This window comes from Neospora caninum, chromosome X, assembly GCF_000208865.1.
Source record: "Neospora caninum Liverpool complete genome, chromosome X".
NCBI classification, from domain to species: domain Eukaryota; phylum Apicomplexa; class Conoidasida; order Eucoccidiorida; family Sarcocystidae; genus Neospora; species Neospora caninum.
The window spans coordinates 856,093-877,442 of NC_018396.1; the positions used below are offsets into that span (position 1 = coordinate 856,093).

At 53.5% G+C, this 21,350-nt stretch overlaps 2 protein-coding genes across 2 annotated transcripts; one reads left to right on the forward strand and one right to left on the reverse strand.

Annotated features, from left to right (window-relative positions):
• Window positions 1-3,067: 3,067 nt before the first annotated feature.
• NCLIV_045810 (Niemann-Pick type C1 disease protein/ patched like cholesterol transporter of the SecD family, 12 transmembrane domain, related) lies at window positions 3,068-14,251 on the forward strand (the record flags this gene model as incomplete). The annotated part of the gene is made up of 9 exons (XM_003884131.1): window positions 3,068-5,522; window positions 6,041-6,136; window positions 6,922-10,399; window positions 10,779-11,052; window positions 11,523-11,592; window positions 12,126-12,370; window positions 12,647-12,813; window positions 13,413-13,602; window positions 13,955-14,251. The coding sequence occupies 9 exons, from the start codon at window positions 3,068-3,070 to the stop codon at window positions 14,249-14,251; spliced, it is 7,272 nt and encodes a 2,423-aa protein (XP_003884180.1).
• Window positions 14,252-20,212: 5,961 nt separating this feature from the next.
• On the reverse strand, window positions 20,213-20,707 carry NCLIV_045820 (conserved hypothetical protein; the record flags this gene model as incomplete). The annotated part of the gene is made up of 1 exon (XM_003884132.1): window positions 20,213-20,707. One exon carries the CDS (start codon window positions 20,705-20,707, stop codon window positions 20,213-20,215), a length of 495 nt encoding a protein of 164 aa, XP_003884181.1.
• Window positions 20,708-21,350: the final 643 nt, after the last annotated feature.

A 21,350-nucleotide genomic window follows, 5' to 3' on the forward strand; every position in this document is an offset into this window, starting at 1 on the left:
TTTCTTTTCCCGGGAAAAAGCAAGAACTTGAGGTTTTGTAAAGTCCAGCCCCTCCCCTTTTCAGAATAGTTCTGAAAAAGAATCCGGCGAGGAGAAGGTGCAGAGAGGAAAAATCACGGCACCCACGATTACCCCGCAGCTCATTTCGCGGCCGCTGCATGCGAAGCCCCCACGACATCGTCTAGGCCAGAACGCGTCGTCGAGGGGGTTTCGTGCAAGGAAGCCCCACCCCTGTTCTTGTCTCGGCTTGTATTCGGGAAAACGTCAGGACTAGTTCTTTTCTAGCTGCCATAGTTGTGACTCCACCCTTCCTGGCCTTGTAGGGGAAAACACTCAAGCGTCAACCGCTGTTACAGAAGCTCAAATGGTGCGTTTCATGACAGGAGAAACAGCGAAGTGTTTCGTGCATGTGCGGTTGGCCCTTGCAAATAGCGCAAAACACAATTGCGGTATGTCGTAGCACGGGGTAGGTCTCTTACCTCCCGGCAGGAAGAGCGCTCTGGCGGGACGTCTGCTCGTCGCACCGTCGGGTTCGGTATGTGAGTGTAGAGCGAGAAGAGCTGAATTGTGACTGAGAGTCAACATAGGGAGAGACAGTCGGGGGGACAAAGGGAAGGATTTTTAGGTGTTTGCAACCGGGCGAAGTTTTGCACATCCCCGCTGGAGCACAGACACCGCTTTTCACTTCAGGGGCCCTACGTGAGGAGAGACACCCGTTTCTCTCGACTTCCACAGCATCTCTCGTCTCCAACAGAGATCTGCAGTTACTTGCATGTGGACAGCAACATATGCTCTTTTGCAATGTACCCACTATTTCTCTAAGTCGTGCCGACCCCACGAAGGGCATCGGCCCTGAAGGCGTCGGCAACTGAGGCACAAACGGTCGGGAGTGGAAGTTGGTTTGGCATCGCACGTATCAGCCAGAAACGATCCCGAAGGAATTCTCATCTTCTTTGTCCCTCTTCCTCTCCCTCTAGCCTCCCAGCTTTTTCACAACCTGTGTTGTGTTTCGCACCCGAACAGCCGACATCAATCCGTGTACGCATGTGACAGTATTCACTTGTGTCTGTACCTGCGTGGACATGGGAGAAAAAAATCAATGTCTTTCCCGGCGTGCGTGGAACTGTTGTGTGACCACAGAAGTGGGTCTTGGCCGATTTTCTTAGAATGTGTCAAGCAGGATGGTACACGTCCGTCATTTTGTTGGTTTTTGTAGAGCCGTTACACGAACGGCGAATGCACCACCTCATTGACTGCAGAAGACTTCTGGGGCGCTGTACCATTCACAATACACTTCCCCCGCACCACGAGTTGCTTTCGGGTTACTCTGCTTGGAGGGGACACCGTCGTTTTGACCGTGTCGCACTGACCGCTTGCGGGTTGCTGAATCCACCTTTTTGCCAAAGACAGGAGAATGGACAAAAGCGTCTCATCAGAGGGTATCAGGCGCTGTGAGGTGCTGTGCTTGCTAGTGGGCTTAATCAGGATCGGGGAGTCGAAGGCGCGATAACTCTCTAGTGACCGAATCCCTTTTGCTCTGTGTGCCGCTGCAAACCTCGCAATGCCTGTTTTTTGCATGATGCTCAGATAACTCTACCGAGCTTTCGTCTTACCGGTATTCTGGAAAGACCTAGAAAAAAAGACACACGAGTGTACGTTTGTGCATGAACACAGATCTAGACAGGTACTGGAAAGCTTCCATGAAATGCTGGTTCGGCGACCGATAGGAATCCTTGCATTTTAGGTATACGGGGCAACCTGCGCCGAACAACATATTCATGGCACTATAGCTCCTGCAGATGAAGAATGAATCTTCCTTTTCTAAAGCTAGCGTGGCCTGTTCTTTACCAGTGCACGCGTACTGGCTGGTATATTCCTCGGTGTACTGGCACCTCAAGAGTTGCTAGAGGGAGCTCCCCCGCCTTCCTCCGTTTGGCATAGCAAGTGGGCAGAGTTGCAGAATTGAGAAGACGAGGAACATGCGTGGTTTGATTAAAGTAAACACATCACTTCCTCCATTCGTTAGATTCTTGTACAGCAGCGCTAGACCGCTGTTGTGTCGTCGCTTGTCAGGCTCACTCCCACTGGAACCTGGCGCTCGTTCCACATCCCCTGTGGAAAGGACATAGAAAGAGGGGTGTTCATAAGGACAGAGTGAGAATCAAAGGCCTACCTGGAATGGAGACGGGGAAAGTTTCCCAGATCCACCCTCCGATCTGTTCGACGGAAATGTGCAAAAGCATGCATCGCCTCACCGGCCGGCTTCTCTTGCTCAGAGCTTGAGTCAAACTGCCGCAGTGAAACGCCCCGCATCTGCGCGTTTTGCTTGAACATTTTCGAATATACCCGGTTTCCAGCTCGAGAGAAATTTCTTCATTCGTGGGAAGACGATAAATGCATATATCCTGAGTTCGCGCTAATGGCCTCGGCGCCTCCACATGCACAGACATCCTGTCTCGTCTCCCTGTCTCTTTTAAGAGCACCTATAACGGCTGGAAAGTGCAATGCCAGGAACGACAGGCCTTCTTTTAGGCAAAAGAGGAACCTGACGGTGTCACGTCCGTGCGGATCAAACAGAAAGGCCTGGTCAGTATCTTCCCCGTGTGTTGAGTCTCTCGTTTTCGCCCTTGGTGAGCAAAGCTAGAGTGACACACCGCGTTGAAAGAGATTGTCGATCGTCTTCTGGGTGAGGAGACCATGCACTTCAAAGGGATATTTGTCGCTGTAGAAAAGAGTCGTTTGCAGCCTGCCGAACACTCAGATGTCTCGCCTCGAGATGCGGCAAATCATCGGGTCTTTTCTCCCGGATTCTTCCCTCTGCGTCTCTAGGCCTCGAGGTTTGCCCGCGCGGCAGCCCAGGCAGGCCCTCTTCTCGCTCCCTTGAAAAGTGCGGCCGAGAAATATTGGGCCGGAGAAAGGCTCGTTTTTCTATTTCGATCTCAGCCGTCTATGCGTAGCCTTTGTATCTCCCTTCATTCCCAGCCGCTTCCCCTCTTTTTCGTTTTTCCTCCCCCTTTTCCCCCCTTCCCTTCCTTTTTGTGTCTAATGCCCCCGTATAGCCGTCAGGATGGCTGCTGCCTCATCCGACACCCTAAGTGTCGGAGGTAGCAATTCTGCGGGGGCGCCTTGTCACTATCGCCTCGCGAATTTCCATTCCTTCTCTCCTCAAGGGGAGCGCTCGTCTCCCGAAAGCCGTGCAGGTCTCCGCTCTTCTGGGCAAGGTGAACAAAGCGAGGCGTTCCTCTTCCAGCACGACGAATCGCCGGCCGAACACCCAATCCCCGCTCCAGACACCGGGGCTTCAGGTGTACAGACACCCCGGCGAACGCGCGGCTCGTACATTGCGTCGTGTGGAAACTGGAGCGACCTTGATTTTTCCTCAATCATTTGGACTCGCCGGCACCACCCGTCTCCTGGGTCTCTTCGTTCCGATCAAAATGCGACCGAACAACCGTCTGCCCCTCCCTTTAACGCTCAGCTTTGTCGGATCTGCAATGGCTGCCGTGGAAACGGACGCAGTTGCCTGAAGGGGGTCAGAAAAAGCCTCTTTTCCTGCGCCACCAAAGCACACGCAGAATGTGCGTGGCCCTCGCGATACCTGAATGCGGGGCTGTCCCGTCTCGGCGATCGCCTCGCCTTCCACATCGTTGAACATCCAGACTTCTTTCTTAAGCGCGCTGTGGCATGTGGCGTCGTTCTCCTCGTCCTCGCTCTTGTATCTGCAGCAATCTCGTTTGGGACACCTGGCTTCGATCCTAACGCCACGCTCCGCCTGGATCGCGAAACGGCTTCTCGTTCTTCCGCGTCGACAGAGCTGCCGTCGCTTCGGGCCCCGTCCGTGGAGGAGGGATCCGCGCGCTCACCCCACGTGTTTGGGGAAGACCGACGAGAAGGTCGTCTCAGTCACAGGTCCTTTCTGGAATCAAACTTTCCACAGAATGCGTCCGGCAGCTCGTCTCTGTCTCGACCGGCTTCTCACCGAGTCCATGCAGACGACAGATTTGTCGGAGAGCCCGTTTTATCCCACGCAAACGCCTCATCAAGTGCCTCAGCATCCGCGACGGCTCTAGCTTCGCCCTCGGGCGCTTCTCCTCTCCAACCTTCTTCCTCTCACTTTGCTTCCCTCGACCTGCCGGCTTCGCACGCTGCAGCGTCCACCTCTCCCCTCTCCCCTGCCGGTTCCGCTGCGTCCTCGCCGACGTCTTCTCCTGAATCTGGTACGCATGTCAAACCCTCTTCTGCATCGGGTTCGTCACTTGCGTCCTCGTTGGCACCTCCGTCGGCGGGAAACACTAGTTTTACAGCTTCGGAGGCCCTCCCTGCGAACCAAAACAGCCTTCGCCCCGCTCGCGGTCCCTCTCGCCTTGCCGTTTCCAAAGTCGTTTTCCCAAGAACTAGCGCCATCTCCTTTCCTGTCGAGTCCCCGCCGCCTGCAGTCCCTGGCGGAGAGCGAAACGAAGGCCTGGCTAGCGACCCGAGCACCGACGCCTGCTCAGGTGGCCGTGTCTGCAGCGGAGAGGCCAGGACTCCAGCTAGCTTCACAGACACCTGGGAACGCCGTGTCTTGGCGCGGCTAGCTGAGGCGCTCCGCGTCCGTTATGTCGCCGGTGCCGCGCTCTTTCTCCCGGAGACTAGCGAGGCCCGAAAAAAAGGCGAAAAAATGAAGAGCTTGTTTGGAGAGGACACGCGCGCGACGACGATGCTGTACGTGAATGAGAAGGCGATGCACATGCGCCTAGAGGAAGCAGCCGAGTTTGCGGGAGGCGGCGAGAAAGTGGAACCAGAGGCGGCTGGAGTCCGCGCGAACACGGGGCAGGCACGCGGTGCGGGCGAAACAGCCGGCTCAAACAGGAGAGCAATCGACCTCGCCAGCCGTGAAGCGAGCAGGCAGGAGCGCGCCGCCGCTTCGGCTTTACCCGACGACGGCTCTGTGCAAGCGATGAGGGGATCAGTCGATGCTGGACGGAATACCAAACACGGAAGAGGGGGCCTGTCCCCACCAGGTTCGACCTCTTATTCGCCTTCGTTGTCTGTGGGGTTTTTGGCGCCTGGCTCCGTGACACCCGCCGATGTGCCGGGGGCGCGGAGTGGAGCCGGAGGCGTGCCGCAGATCCAACGCAACGCAGAGACAGCGGCAGACAATACTCTCTCTCTGCCGAGCACGCGAGAGAGGCAAAGAGATCGCCCTGCTACAGAGGAGGCGAGACGGCGGCGGTTATCTGAAGAAGCCGATGCTGCCTTCTCTCTGGGTGAGAAACCCAACCCGCTTCCGGGCAGCGCTCACCGTTTGCGTGCGTCACCTGCGGACAGGCCATCCCAGGACTTGGAAAAGGATCCGTTGAAGCTCGCACTTCAGTCTTCCTCTTCGCCAGGGGGGCCAGTTCCAACTACAGGCCTTCTGTCTCGCGAGGTTCTCAGGGAGATCTGGGCGTCTCAACGAGGCTTCCAAGACGATGTGGAGGCCCGAGGCAAGACGTGGCGAGATCTCTGCTCTGCGACACCGACTGCAACAACTGCTGCAGGTGAGCACCTCAGCTCTGAGCAGGAGACCACACCCAAAAACAAACTCCAGAAAGTGCAGAAAGGGAACAGCCCAGTCTGACACGAAAAAATGCTTACACCTCTCTCTATATATGGATCTATCCATCTAACTGTATATATATATATATATTCTGGCACGCAGAAGCTTATTCGCAAACACGAAACGCAGACAAGGAAGGAGAGAGGCGAGGGAGTAGGACGGTGCAAAGGCCACTGAGAATAGCGAGGAACCGAGGCGACCGCCTGGGAGATAGTGGCAAACACCGCCTAAAAGTACAACACACGGAAGGTCCCCTGAGAGATGAAAGGATTCGTCTTTTAGACGAGAAATCATCACGCCTTATTTACAAATGCGTTGACGAGCAACGCGACGCGATAAAGGGCGCATGTGAGCGACACCGGTCCATGCGGAAGGGCTCTGACGTACATACACTTCGCTTTCAATGCGATCCACGGTCTCTGCGTCCGACAATGGTGAGCGTTTCCCTTTTCGCTTCAGGCTCTCCATGCATTGCTGTGGGACTCTTTGGCATTTACGAAGTCGCCGCGGGAGCGCCTCTGGACTCTCCTGAAGCCTTTGAAGACGCGTTCGATGGTCAGCCTCCATAGACGGTATTCCTACCTTTACCCTCTGGTACCCTCTCCGTACCCATACAGCAGAGCGATGGGGCACCTCATCGTTGGCTTTGAAGCCCACAGAATGTCGCTACAAGCCTCACACGAGTCGTAACTGAGACTGTGCAGGATGCGTAGTTTGCTCTACAGTTGTACGTATAAATACATGTCAATGTGTACCTCCGTTTCCATATATACATATACATATATATATATATATAGAGAGAGAGAGAGAGACAGGGAGAGAGGCCTTATGCATGTGTATGTAGATGTACGTGTATACAGATGTGTATATGCACATGTAGAAAGAGCAACACAGGGCAGACCGCCGAGCTGTATCTGCATGTGTGTACGCGGACGGGAGGTGGAGACCTGAGAACGAAGTGTAGTCCGACATAACTGGAGGTCGCAGTGGCTACGGGAGTGATGCTCGCCTGCCATGTCTTTGTCCGGAACCGATCTGAGGCTCCACGTGACTCTGGGCAAATTAGATTCCCGCCGATGGCAAGACCTCCCTCACACGGCAAGTCATGCTAATGCATGCGCACCGATGTACAAGTACACATGTATAAGCTTACGCTTACATATATATATATATATATATAGGGACATACGTGTACGCTAAGGTACACGTCTATGCATGTGCATGTTCAGAGATACCTCGTGTATGTATAGATCTTGATTGGAATGGGTGAATGCTTCTGTCTGTCGTTAGCAGCGGGTGCCGTTCATCGTTTGGTAGCTTTCCTGTGGTCGCGCCTTCAGGTGCGCAGACGGGTAACGTGACTCTACTGCACTATGCGGCAGCGTATGTCCCCTCGTCGTTCTACACGCCGGTGAGGCTCACTTTTGATTCGCCACTTGCCGCTGGGGTTCGGGAGGAGACACACCACTGCGCAGCTGTTCCGGGTTTGAACAGAGAGGACTGGCGGGAAAACGGCGGCGTGGCCTTGGCCAGCGAGAAGACCCAGGGGGCGACATTGACACCCCACGACTCAGGAGAAGGCGAAGGAAACGACCCCACTGGGGCCAGACGGATCTCGGCTGCGCCGGAAGAGATTAAGCGAAAAGTGAAAACACCTTTCGACTTTCGGCTGGCTTCGGCCGACGCTCTTCTTTTCGTCTACGAGCTGGACAGCTCCAAGGGAAGTTCCGAGGATCTGGACGCTTGGGAAAGTGCGGCGTCCGCGTGGGCTGTTAACCAGCGGGAGAGGGCGGAGGCGAGATGGCGCGAGAAGCGGAAAGTGGAGAGGATAGAGACAGCAGAGAGACCACCGGAGGCCCACGCGAGACAAGGGCCACGTCTACGGGAGAAGCCGGAAAGGCGAGCGGACCAGACCGAAGAAAACGGTGATCGGTCTCGCAGCGTCGACGGGGTTCTTTCCATTCTTTCACGATACTTTTTGGCCCTCGCTTCCTACGTTTCGTCTCTCTATCCTTCCTCTTCGTTTGCGTCGTCCGGTTCGTTTCCTGCTGAACTGGATGACTCAGATCTTCGGTGGTCGGTGCATCTCTTCAATTCCCAGGTGGCGTCGCGAGAGAGTGTCTTCACTGTTGCGCGGGAGACGCCGTTGCTGGTGTACACGTTTGGCCTCGTTTCTCTCTTTCTATTTCTCGTGTTTGCCTCTCTGGGCGGGCTCCCATGGAAAGGCTGTTTGTCGCTAACGCTGGGGGTGCATGCAGTCACTGTCTTTTCCGTGGCGGGCGGCTTCTGTTTGGGACACCTGCTGTTTCGCATTCCCCTCACCCCGCTCGCGCCGCTCGTCCTGCATCTGCTGCTCGGCTTCGTCGCGCAGTTTTCGGTCTCGACGCTTCTCCAGTTGAGGCAGGCACGCGGCAGGGAAGCTAAGAAACGACAGGCGCAGCAGCATCCGATCTCCCCGCCGAAAGATCCTGCCTTCGCGCCTCCCTCGCGCCTCTCCTGCGGCTCTCACGCAGCGAGGGCGGGGAGCGTCTCGATGACCCACGAGGGAGACTCGCCGACTGTGGCTTCTCCTCGATACGAAGACGACGAGGACGATCCATCCCTCCTTTACGTTTCCCCTCTCTTCCCAGGAGTCCCACGGAGCGCGGGGTGTATCGACACCGGATTTGAAGCAGCCAGGGCGCCTCTGGTGGCACGGGGGTCTCTGCCGCTCCAGCTACCGTCTGCAGGGTTGCCGTTGCCGCAGGAGCTGTTTCGCAGCGCGCGGCACGCGCCTGGCGTTCCCGCGGCTTACGCTGACGTCGCTGTGGCGCGTGGAACCTCTGTGGGGGTGACAGCGTCTGAGCGGCCGCACCCGCCGGGAGATCGCAGGGTGCCCTGGCAACAGCTCGTGCTGCGGAGCGATGGCAAGCTCCGGATTATGCGACGAGTGATCTCGTCGTCGTTTTCAGGTCTTCTTCTCACGACCGTAACGTGCGTCGCGGCGCTGCTGCTCGCTTCGTCCATCGACCTCCCTGCGGTCGCCTACTTCTCGCACGCCGCTGCCTCTGCTGTCTTTTCGCTTTTTTTCTTCCACATCTTCCTCTTCTGTCCCCTCCTGGTTCGGCTCGAACAGCCGTCGCTAGCTGTAGGTACACCTGAGTGTCCCTCCGGTGTACAGACACTCCCACCGGGCGCCTCGCGGCTTCCGCGGGGATTTACAAGCCACTCGCCTCCGTTCTCGCCACACGCCTTCACGAAGTCGGGTGTTGCCGTCACGGTTTGCGAGGGAAGTGTGCAGGGACCCGGGTGTGGAGAGCAGAGGAGGCTTGCGGGCGGAGAGAGAGGTTGTGGGCGGCGCGAGGACAAAGGTGGAGAAGAGGTCGAAGTGCGACGAGACGGTGAGGACAGGAAATCGCCTTCCCAGGCTTCCGTAGGTGCAGCAGGCGAGGACTTGTCGCACGCGTGTTGTTTCTCTCTGCTGCGAGGCACAGAGAACGCTACTACTAACAGAGACAGTGCACGCTTGGCCTCGTTGACGCTGAGACGATTCGAGTCACGAGGCATAGGCGACTTCGGGGACGATGATCCCACTGCTGATTTCCCAGGACCCTTTGCAAAAAGGTTTTGCACTTCCTCTGGTGAACGATGTGTCGACGAGGTCCGACGAGAAGCAGATCTCACGATTGACGGAGAACTGTCTCCGCTTGGACCTGAAGAGACAACGGCTCTCCAGACAAGCGGTGTCCCCTCCGCCTTCAGGAGTCGCCTTCTGCATGTCGACAATACCCCCCTGTGTGCGTCGTCCTCCTCCGCCAGTGTCGATTCTGTCTCCTCTCCTGCCTCCCGTAGGCGTCCACGCGACGTACGCGGGAAGGCCTTTGGGCAGTCGCGACACCGGCCGGAGACACCTTTGGGCTCCACGGGCATCGCCGCCGACCGTGCCCCCGCTGCGGCCGCGCCTCCGCGGGTCTTTGTGAGCGGGGCGGTCGTCGCTCGTCCGTTTCCAGGAGGCACCGGGGCGAGGCGGGGCGACAGCAGCGACGAGGCAAGAGGCGAAGCAGACGAGCATGCTGCCGAGAATCCGACTGAGGCAGTAGACGATCGGGAGATTGGGAGAGGCAGAGACATGCGTTCGCGAGAAGCGAAAGTGAATCTTGTGTGCGCAGGCCTCGGTGGAGAAGATTTGATGAGCGAAGACTCTGATGATTCGTTTGCGCGTGGGAGAGATGACGAGGAGGATGCTCTAGGCTATTCACAGCGGCTCATGTTCACGGACATCGATGGAGCAAGGACTAGAGAAGGGGTACTTCCATTTGGACAATTCATGCCTTCCTCAGACAGCCGCCCCCCCGTAGGTGTTCCGCAACATGCCTCGCTGCTTCGCTGTGGAAACCAAGAGGAGAAAATAGAAGAGTTAGGCGAGTCGCAGAGGAAACTCCTGACGCTGCGACGCGCCGATAGCTACGGCAAAGAAGAGGAAAGGAGCGACTTTCGAACTCCGAGGAGCGACGGCGCAACGAGCGGGGAGCTCCTGGTCTATGCACACCCAAGGAGAGATGAAGGAAGCCGAGAGAGTGATGAAAGCGGAGGAGCCAGAGCGAGCGACGTTGGAAGACGAAGCGAAGAAGTCTATGCAATCGAGCAATGTGAACGAAGAGGAGAAGCCAGTCCGTCTAACGGAGAAACTCAGAACAGGAGTGCTCCGGCCGGAATTTATCGAGAACGAAGGCAAACGCCAGAGAGGAATCGAGGTGGAGATCCAAGGCGAGAGCGATCGAGACGCAGAGAGAAAAAAGGAACTCGTGTCTGGGATTTCTTCACAAGAAGAAGAAATCGGTAAGACTTGCGTTCGCGAAATCTACCACAGGTCCTGTCAAGTGTGTCTGTGCATTTACAGAAACGAACGAGAAAACGGAGACACCAGAGTAGATAGACACATAAATACATCTCTGCATATCTATCTATATATACATGTGTGAATAATGCCCGTCCACGACATGTGCTTATGCGTGATCAAGTATATACCTCTTTTTATTTGTATGTAAACTCTACATGATATGAACAAGTGCTCATGTAACGTGCATCTATACTCATATGGATCGGAACTGCGCGCGTTATGCCTGAGGTGTCTTCATTCAAGTTTCCATCATTCGTCTTGAGTCATTGGTTCTCAGGATGCTGCGACAAGAGTCTGTGTTGTCTTCTGCCTGATCAGGCGCGTGGTGCTGACGGTATTTTTTCTGTTGACGGTGACGAGCGGCCTGCTGTCTAGACACCTGAGCGCGTACTTTGACCTCCTCACCTACCTCAGCCGCGACTCCCCGCTTCTTTCCTTCTTCAACGCCGTCGTGTTCTTCTGGCCCGCGGGGCTGCCTTCGAAGCTTTACCTCGTTCTCCCAGGCGAAGACGTCGTAGGGTATCGCGACCTGAAACAGCGCCGAAAAATCATCACTTTCCTGGAAGAGCTCGAGACACTTCACGAAGTTCAGGTGCGTCTGGGAAACGCTTCGAAATGTGCTCGGTGCTCTGCGGGCGTGACTAAGATCGCGGAGTGGGGCCAGGACACTGGCAACGGATGCCAGGGGCGCGGCAGTGTACATGCACTTACACACATCAAGACATGCGTACCTACTTAGAAAAGCTGGAAATCTCTCTCTCCCTCTCTCTCTCTCTCTCTATATATATATATATATATATATATATATTTGTATTGCTGTGGGTGCATAACACGTATGGAGACATGCATTGTTGGTGTGTACCTTCACACGTGTAGTTCCAACAAAGCATGCATATATATATATATATAGGGTGCTCAACCCTGCGAATAGTTGTATGTGTATGTACATGTCTGTGTGCAAGTGCGTATGCACACTCACAAATTCATGTCCTTGTGCCGGTACACTTATGTCTGCGTGAACATTAGTTCTTCTTGTGTGGTGACTTTCTCACTTCTTCTCAGGGTCCGGTTCTTTCGTGGATCACCGACTTGGAGGCCCACGTGAATGGAACGAGTTCTGCGACTGCTCCGGGTATGCCAGTCTGTCTCTGCGGTCGGACCATCAATCGACTCGTTCCTAGATTTGCGGATTTGCTGTGCATTTGAAGGCGCTCGGGAGTGAAACACGCCACGTTCGTCAGCACATGGATCTACACCGCAGTTGCTCTCGTGCAAAGTTATGTGGGGCCTTCGCTTCACTCAGTCCCAGGCAGACTCGAACGCATACACCGAGGTATAGAACCTCTGTTTCCTGACTGTGTTAGATGTGTATAACATATACATATATATATACTCTATATATATGCACCCTATATATATATATGTATACACTATGGATGCCTACATGTATATCTGTTCACATGGATGAAACCATTGACTGTGTGGTTGTATGTCTGTGGTGGACGGAAGCAACCCGCCCTGGCGTATACCACCAACGTGGATGTCTCAGAGGCCCCATCCTTCTCCGTTTTGAACTGCCGAGAATGCTTGCGTTCCGTGTTTTCCCGCGTTGGCCCTCGATTTCGCCGGCGAGCCTCTGTTTATCTGTTGTCTTTGTTCGTTCAGAACACGTGCCGCCAATGATAACTCCTGAATGTCCGTACATCTCCCCCGACGCAACGCAGCCGCTTCCGTTTCCATTCGAAGCCTCGCGTTTCAATGCGCGCGTCCGGGAGTGGACAGGAGACGGAAACGATACACTCTGCACACTCAGTTCTCTTCAACAGAACGACACAGGCAAGACAGCCGGAGAGAAGGCGCCGTGGCTCCAGAACGTCATTCCGTCGCGCTACGACTCGTCGTATATTCGGGTACGAACGCGGCGACAGGTGCTCGTTGGGGCTCGAGAGAGAAAATCTACAGTTGGAGGGCCGAGGGATTTTCCCAAGCGCACAGGAGCGCGAGGGGGCGCACATGCAAAATTCTTGGCGATTCGGCGGGGGTGAAGCTGCACTGCTTGGCGTAGGCAAACATGCGGCGGAGAAGTGAGGAGGAAATGGACGAGACAAAACAGGGGGTTCGCGGGGACAAAGCGCGTGAGGTCTTCGGCCTCTTGGTTGTGTTTTTGAACGGTTCAGTTTTCGCAGAATGGCAGCCGCATCGAGGCCAGCCGCATCATGCTGATGGGCGTGTATCGGCCCGACGACCCGCGCGCAAACGTGGAGACGAAAGGGAAGCTGGAGAACTTGACGCGAGAGAAACTGGGGGTCGACGGCGCCTTCGTGTACGCCGACTGGTTCGAAGAAGCCGAGCGGTAAGGGGAAGACTAGGAATAAGGAAAGCGAGAAGGACGTAAAAGGAGACCACTACAGAGACGAGAAAGACAGTGACACGCCGGGCAACAGAAAGGATAGGAGAGGGACAGGCGATTGGATGGCAAGTGAGCTGAGACACGGGCGACGGAGACGGAGGAGAATTTTGTACATCACGCGTCCTTCCCGCACTCTTCACGGACCCCTCTTGCTGATGCGAACGCACGGATATCGCTGTGCCTTGAGCATTTGCATCGATGCGTCTTCCCCTTCAAAAAGTGAGGACGTGTTTCCCAGCATTCGGGCACTGCAGAGGCTCGAAGCGAATCGCGATGGTCTGCTGCTTGCGGACTGGGTCTCTGTATATGGTTGCACGCACATACACACACAAAATACGCATATATGTATAGTTGAATGTATGCTTGTACCTGTGCATAAAACCGTATGTCTATTTGCAGATGCAGGTGCATATTTGTATATATTTCTTCATATATTTACCTGTGCATGCATTGATACGTATATGGCTGCCTAGCAGCTCGTGTGCACTTGTGCACAATTTGCAGAGTATTTGCTTCTTTGTGCATTTTCCCCCTGTGCTCAGCGACGAGCGAATCTACAGCATGGTGGCCAAGCAGCTTCTCGTCGTTGCAGGTGGCCTCGGAATCTTCCTCGCCTTTTTTCTGTCTCCCGTTGGAGGCCTGCTGGTTGCGGTGCTTCTGGTTGCCATTTCACTCATCGTGGCGAGCTGCCTGGTTGTCATTGGCGCCTCGATCGATGTCATTTCTCTGATTGTGAGTGCACATCGTTTTTGCCACAATAGGAACAAGGCTGAGGGCTTTTTAAAGAATCGACAGAAAACAACACACTGCGCAACAACTCGGGTGCCTGGGCACGCGCTTCTGTTGATCGCTTCGCGCGGTATTGGGAAAAATGCATAATCCAGGTTCTTTTCTTTTGCGTTTGTTGGTGGTCCACGGTCTACAGCGGAGCAAAGACCCGGGGAGCGTATCAAGCTGATTCGCGCTTGAGAGCTCTGCCGGCACTGTCCCTCGTTCTTGCAGGGTTTGCCTCTTTCGGTTCATTCTTTGTCCCTCGATTCGTCATCCTCCTTCCTGGTTGCGTGTTGGTGTACGTACACCGCAGGCACTGTTCATGTGCGTCACCTTCACAGTCGAGTACGGCACCCACATCATCTACCTTTTCCTTCACACGGGCGACAAGCACAGTCGAGTCGACTCGCGTGTCTCGCCTCTTGTCTGGGACGGAGAGCACTGGCAGGGACAACCCAGACTGATGGCTACAAACGACACGACAGCTAGCCGCCGGGCTGCGATCCGAGTGTGGAAGTGTGCGCGACGAGGACTCCCGACTATCGCGTTGTCAGCCACTGCCAGCTTCCTCGGTGAGAAACGGAAACACGTAAATGAGGATAAGAAGTGAATACTTTGGAGGTATCATACCGAGGCAACAATGGACCTTTTGTCGAAAACGACGATTCTTCACTAGCCATCCATGCATACCAATGTGACGTGTGCATTTGTAAATATTCACGTAGGCGTATCCACAAACAATTCTCTGATTGCTACTCATGCATGTTTGTAGTGTATGCGTGTGCATATTCAAATGTCTGTACATATATATACTTATGTACACGTATTCACATATACATATATATCTACTAGCAGCAGAGGACGCTCTTTCTAGCCGTCCGGGTAGTGTTTTCGTGCTTCCCGTCCCGATAAGACGGGTCACGATTCAGTCCGATTCAAATTGAGGAGGGACGCGGACATTCACGGTTTCATAGGCACATGAACGTGATTCGAGACGCTATATGGGGACACGCCCAAGTGCCGCGAAATCAGTTCGTTTTACCCATCATCTGGGTTGATGCATACGTTCTCGCCTCGGCCTTGGCAGCCTTGGCATCTCAGGGGAAATCGCAATACCGCCGCTTACGCGCGAGTCTTCTGCCCTGTTGGTTCAGGTGTTTTTCTCCTAACGTTCGCCCACAGTTTCGCCTTCCGCGCCTTCTGCCTGCTGACTGGCCTTGTGCTTTTCTTATCGGCGACAACCGCAGCTGTCGTCGCTCCTGTGCTTCTCTATTACCTCGAGCCTTTTTTTCCGCTCGTCTCTCGACCAGGACGACACGCACACGCAGGGGCTGTTCACTGAAGCATAGGATGTCCGTTCTGAATGACGGGCTGATGAATAACCGAAGCGTCAGCGTCTGGGTCTCGCTCTCGCTACATACATCTATATATAAGCGTACGTATATTTACATATGCATATGATGGATATATATTGGCTCTGATGATGCTGAGTTGTATTGAGATGGCCGTTCCACCTTTGTTCACTCGGCCAATCCCCCACACTTGGGCACGATTTACTTTCTGCGTGTTTTTGCGAGTTTGTGTAGTCGAGGAAAGAAGTTTCGTTGCTTTAGATGTACAGGTATGCGCACATGCATAGATGTCGATGCGCATACCAGAAACCTTATGTCATGCATGCGCATGTAAAAGCATGGGTCTCAAAGGGTCAACGGTTCGTGATGGAGCTGCCATTGCGCCACAACTATACGTTTCAGCTCTTCCTCGCGAAGCAGCCGTCGATACGCACCCCTGCAACAGGCGTGTGAAACTCGTTTTGTCGCTGTCGAGGTCAGACTGGCACAGAAATCTGAAGCGCCCTGCAAGAGACACACTTGCTGCTTTACTCAGATTCTGTTTTCTGTTATTTGGCTCCTGGGTATGCAAAAGGCACACGTGAACAGGGAGTCGATTTGTCGCCGAGCGAACAGTGGCTGCGTTGCAGGACGGCATTCTGCATTCACCAATTTGATGGGAGTCTGTAGATGAGAAAAACGCAATAGCTCATCTCCAAACGTTTCCTCATTATCACGAAAGAGCGACACATCGATCACCTTGGTTAGCACACCATTGGTACACCTACTGAGCCAAGAGTCCTTTTCGTTGCGGGTGCGCAATTTCTTGCGGCAACGAGCCGCGTATCGGCACTCGCTCTCTTAATGTCTTCCTTGCAGTGAGGGCTTGAGACCTGCTGCCCATCCGCCTTTCCCTGGTGCCGATATACACTGGCGAATGGGTCTGTCGCTTCGCCACGTCCAGGAGAACCCTGAAAGCCGGCTGGGTCGCGCGGCTTCCAGAGCTGTGCTGTGACTGCGTCGTGAAGGGGGCTGGCACTGGGATGTGTTCGCTCTGTGGTCAACATTAAAGCGATCGACTCGCAAGTGAGTTCACAACCAACAGTGGTGTATTCAGGTCACAAGGTCCTCCCGTGTCAGGCCGGCACGTTCTTGACAGCTGTCGAGACTTTATCGACTGCCCCTTTACAAAGTCCGCTCGTCCTGGACTGTGGCCACCGGTCCGCGGAAGGTTTTGTTTGTCGACACACGTTGACGAAACATAACTGATACGAGAAGGGGGAGTGAAAAAGAAAGGGCTAGGGAAATCGGGGGAAAGACGGTCTACCAGCAAAGACCGAAGCTGCGCGATGTGTATTCGGACTGTCCGGCGAGAGGGAAGTATCTCTCCATGATGCCTGCGTCTACCGGACAATTCTATAAATCTAAGTGAGAGTTATTTCACCGATTTTGTGTCTGCCTCCTGTGCTGCTGGTGAATGAAAAGAGCTGATGCTTCGGATTTTCTGGACTCAGATCATTCAGCTGACTCTTCTCGTGGTTCGTAGGCACGCGCTGGCAATCGCAACCGACATAGACCCGCCTTGGCGACGTCGTGACGCGTTCACTAGACTGACCTGCCTGGAATTCCCCAGCACTGCCGTTTGAGCGAACAGGGCAGTTCTCGCTACACGACCCGAGCGTCCAAGGCACTTGCCGGCGTTTCCAGCTCGTTTTCTGTGGTACTGTTAAAGAGCCGGCTATTTCCGGGAGCAGACCTACTCTGCGACTGGAATCGTATCAGAACGCATACTGTTTCTTTGCTTGCAGGGAAAGAATCTCTTCTGGTTGCAAATGGATACTTAGCAACAGACGCGAACCGCAGTCAAGTGCTTAGCATCTTCATCGTGCTCCGAGTTTGTCCAGTTCAGGTTTGTGGCTCAGGGAGAGTTCAGGCAGGGTGTCAAAGGGATGCGGCAATGTGACCCGGTGTAGGAGCCACTCAGCTGATACAGGTTCCATCGTTTCAGGTTTGTGTACGTGTTTTGCTTCGAGTGTGTACAGTACTTGCGCAGATGTAAAGCCAGTGCGCGGGGTCGCTGCCAGTCAGTCAAATTGGGTTTATTGACATATCGGGGATGGTAGATGAGTCCTGCCAGGCACTGCGATCAACGGTGCTGCGGCAAAATGCATTTGGATGGAGGCAAAATCAAGGCCGGACTGATGGCATTTGTGGTGACGTTGCCAGCGGCGTGTCATCATCTTTTGGCAAAAACGAATGTACAGGAACATCCCGGAACCGGTCTGACTCTGTCTACCTTTTGCCGTGCCTGGGTTGCCTGTAAAGTAAACTGATAGGCCTGCACTGCAGCAAGCGCCGAAAGATGCGTCTGCTATCTGTCCTCCTGAGCGAGAAAGGAAAGAGCCACTGCATGCCCCGAAATGCTTTTCTGTCCTTCGTATCTGCAGATTGTGTGTTGCAGTAAAACGGAACGCAAGTCCTCGGAAACCACGGACAGACCCTTCGACCCCCCTGACTCCTGCGGTCGTTTTGGGAGGTCAAGAAGGTCAGTTTCATGTCTCGTCTGCTCTTGCAACCTGGCAGGCAAATTTGTTTCTGAAATCTACGAAGCACAAAAAGTACGATCCCGCCCGCTACTAGAAAAAGCATAAGCGACATCCTGTGCAAAACACTAATTACTTCGGTGTCGCTTTTTCCCTCACCGAAAAGGCCTTTCGCAAAATTCCCTTGAGTGCCAGGACGGAACGGGAAGCTTAATAAGCTGCGCGTGGTGTCACAGGGAGACGGCTCGCTCATAAACAAATTTGAAAACGAAAGAAGCGAGGCAGAACCGCGAGAAGAGAACAGCTTCCCCAGACACCGATCGTACGTTGTTTTGATGGGATCTCCTGTCTCGGCAATGCTGCGGGAAAACGGTGCGAGAGTTTTGTTCCCCGAGGCGGGCGGAAAGTGAAGCGAGAGGAAGAGAGAGGAAAGAAGGGGTAAAAATCCATTGTTGAAGAGGGGGCAAACTAAAGCCCCCCAGTGAAAGATCAGAACGAGACAATCATGATATTCACATGCGTCTTCCAAGAGCGACATCATTCTTAAGGGGCGTCAAAGAGGGGCCTAAACGCGTTTCGTGTGTGAGGAGTCCTGAAGAAATGTTAGCAGTTCTGATACGTTACGCTGTTCGCCTCGGTCCTAGACTAAACAGGGGACGATGGTGCAGACTGGAACCCGGCGATACCGAATGCTCGCGAACAAAACCGTGCCTGCTGATCAGGCTCCCAAACAGAACGGAACAGGTAACGCGATCAAAACGCACTAAAACTGCAAAGAGCGTCCTAGCCAGAGCAAGTACCAATCCGGATTTACCACAACGTACTTTCTCCTCCTTGATTTTCTCCCTCCTTTTCACATGACTAGGATGTTTTCTCAAGGAGCCGTTTTCTCTCGACACATGGAATCCCGCTTCACAAACACAAGGGCCCTACGCTTACGCGAAAACGATGGTTACAGCGTGCTATGCGCAGTGTCGAAGCCAGGCAACTGAGCCCTTCAACTTGCTTTCTGCTCTAGAATAGGAGCAGAGTTTCCCGCTGTCCTTGCGTACGATACACCAACCGAAGACACCCGTGAAACCGGAGGAGTCGTCATTAGAAATCTACAGTGGGACGATCCTTGAGTGGAAGCACTGACACTCGCAAAAGACACGAAACCTGAACGCAGACGTTATTGAGAGTGAAGTTTAATGCTAGACACCGTACGTTTATAAAGAACACGAGCGGAAATGAAGCGAACGGCACCACAAAAGCGACTACTAGTGGAACGTGTCGTGTGCAGTCTAGCCAAAAGATAACCCGTTTGCCCCGTTCTTGTCCCGGTGCACAAACAGGCAATCGTTCTCTGCCTCTTGGCTTCATTTCTCGCGTGGACGTGCCACCTCTGACGGCATAGTTTTACCTTCAGTCTCCACCTCCCGCTCTCTTCTTTTTGCCGATCCCAAGCGCATGCTGCCCGCGCGGCCCCGTTGAGAATTCTAGCCACTTCTTCGCATTAGAGTGTCCACCACTGTTCGTTGTCCCGTTGAACTTGGAAGTGACGGGTCTGGTTTTCGCCTGTCGACTTTTTCGTATGTAAATCGCAAAATGATTGACTGGGGCATCTTTTTCATCTCATGTGTTGGAACCGTGTTAGCCCTTTTCTTCCTCGGTATGTCTCGCCCCTCAAAGAGCTTGCCGTCGCAGCGGTGAACCTGTGCGAGGACAAAAAGACACGATTGAGAACTGGGTGTCTCGCTTCTTTTATTGTGCACTTTGCCGTTCCATCTGTGTTTCTCCAGCTGACGATAATCGTGGAGACGTGTCGCCAAACATTTGTAGAAGCTGTCTTTGTCTTATGCTGCTTCCGAGATACAAACACGTTAAGCGTCGAAACTGTGCCACACATGATTTCTAGGAGCACCTCGTCACTGTGTCTCGGATTTGTGTAATGTGGTATTCAAGTATATTACACACTCTTACACTCAATGTTTCGCCACGAATAAAAGCCATCCAGTCTGTCGAGGTCTGTCTCCTTTCATGCGTGTGTGTTTTCATGCAAGGCAAATATTTACCCGCCAACAATACCTCTGGCCGTTTTTTTTAAAGATCTACACGTCGAAGCAGATGCACAGCTTATGAACAAGTATCCCACACTCATACAAGCATCTCGCCTATGGACACAAACATATGTGGGGGCATTTATGTAACTCGTTAAGCACCAGGATTTGTGCGAATTGCCAGGGTTCCCGACATGGGGTTTGTTGTATTCTTCGAGCAACTGTACTGTTGCACAGGATATAAAAGAGAAGGCATGGAACGCGTTTGTGCGTACGGTGTTCCGTCAATCGCTTTGTTGATTCATTTGCATGTCTTCCTGTTCTTCACCCTTGCCGTGGTTTCGTTCCTCATTCCCTCTAAAGTGACGGGGGACTCTCTCGCCTTCTTCGTTCTATGTTCTGCAACGTAGAGATGTAAAAGAGAGGATCCGTTTCTCTGTTTTCCCATCTGCAGAACAAGCCACGCGAACAGAGAGTTGTCACTTCATTTTCGTGACAGCGTTTGCGTGTTACGGTTTTGTTCCCCCTTTTGCCGGAGTCTACCGTATTACTTCCGCCCTCTTCGCCGCTATCTTTAGCGCGTCATGTTTGTGTGTCTTTCTCCTCTGCATGACATTTGCATACAGGCTCTGCAGCGAGGTGAAGCCCGTTAACAAGCTCAGCGAAGAATACCGCACTGGAGACCTCGAAAAGCCTTTAACGCGCTAGTCTCTTGAGGGAGAATAGGCGAGCGAGAGGGCGACAGAAAACGCGACATAGAATCAGCGAATGAGAGCGACAAGGGGGGGGGGGGGTGAAAGGAAAGGAGATGAAAACAGCGCGCCCGTATACGAGAGAAAAGAGGAGAAAATGAGATAAACGGAGGTGGGAGAGCGACGCGTTGATTCTTCGTTAGGGCGCCGAGCGAGACATCTGCGTAGATTTCCTGTTGGGAAGACGGCGCTGACTGTCTTCCACTTTTTGGGACTGGACATATTGAAATCGTGACGAAACGCGCAGCAAAGATGGATGTTCTTGGCCTTGTGTGTTGCGCCAGTGCTCTCTGGTTTGTGTCGCTCGTTGTCTCAACTATTATCGCGGGAGCGTGGCAAGGGAAAGGGTCACGCGAAGCAGCCATGGCTTTCGGCGCACCAAGTCCACACGCTGTCTCCATCTGATCCTTTTTCACCGCTCACTGATCCGTGGTACACAACGACCATCCACAGAAGTGCATATGTGCAGTTACATGCGTACGTAGACATTTAAACTCATTGTCTCTCTTTCTCTCTCTCTCCCTCTCTCTCTCTCTATATATATATATATATATATATCGCATGCACGGTCTCAGTCGGATGCCCATGACGTTTCTGTCAAGCATTTATGTACTGGCAGATGCGCCATATTGAGCTGTTGTGTATCCTTGCCCATATAACGCCGTGATGCCTATATATAGATATAGGTGAATTGTAGTTGTATACGCCTGTGTTGATGCAATGTCGAATGTACAATATATATATATATATATATATATATATATATATAACGATGGGGGAGCTGCGGGTTTAAGGGGACGGATTCTGAGGCGTGGTTGCCTTATGGCGCGCGGGGTGCCCGTGACTCTTTTAAGGCGCCCTGTGCATGCCACCAAAGCGACTGTCGTCGGTAGAGGGTCGTCCCTTTTGAGAGCGTTGGAACTGTCGCACAAAAGATACCGGAAAACACAAACGAAGGGATGGAGGTTTCCGCGGACTGACATCCGGGCATTCGGTCGAATGGAAAGGTGGGAGAAAGGAACGAAACAGGCAGAATGGACAGAA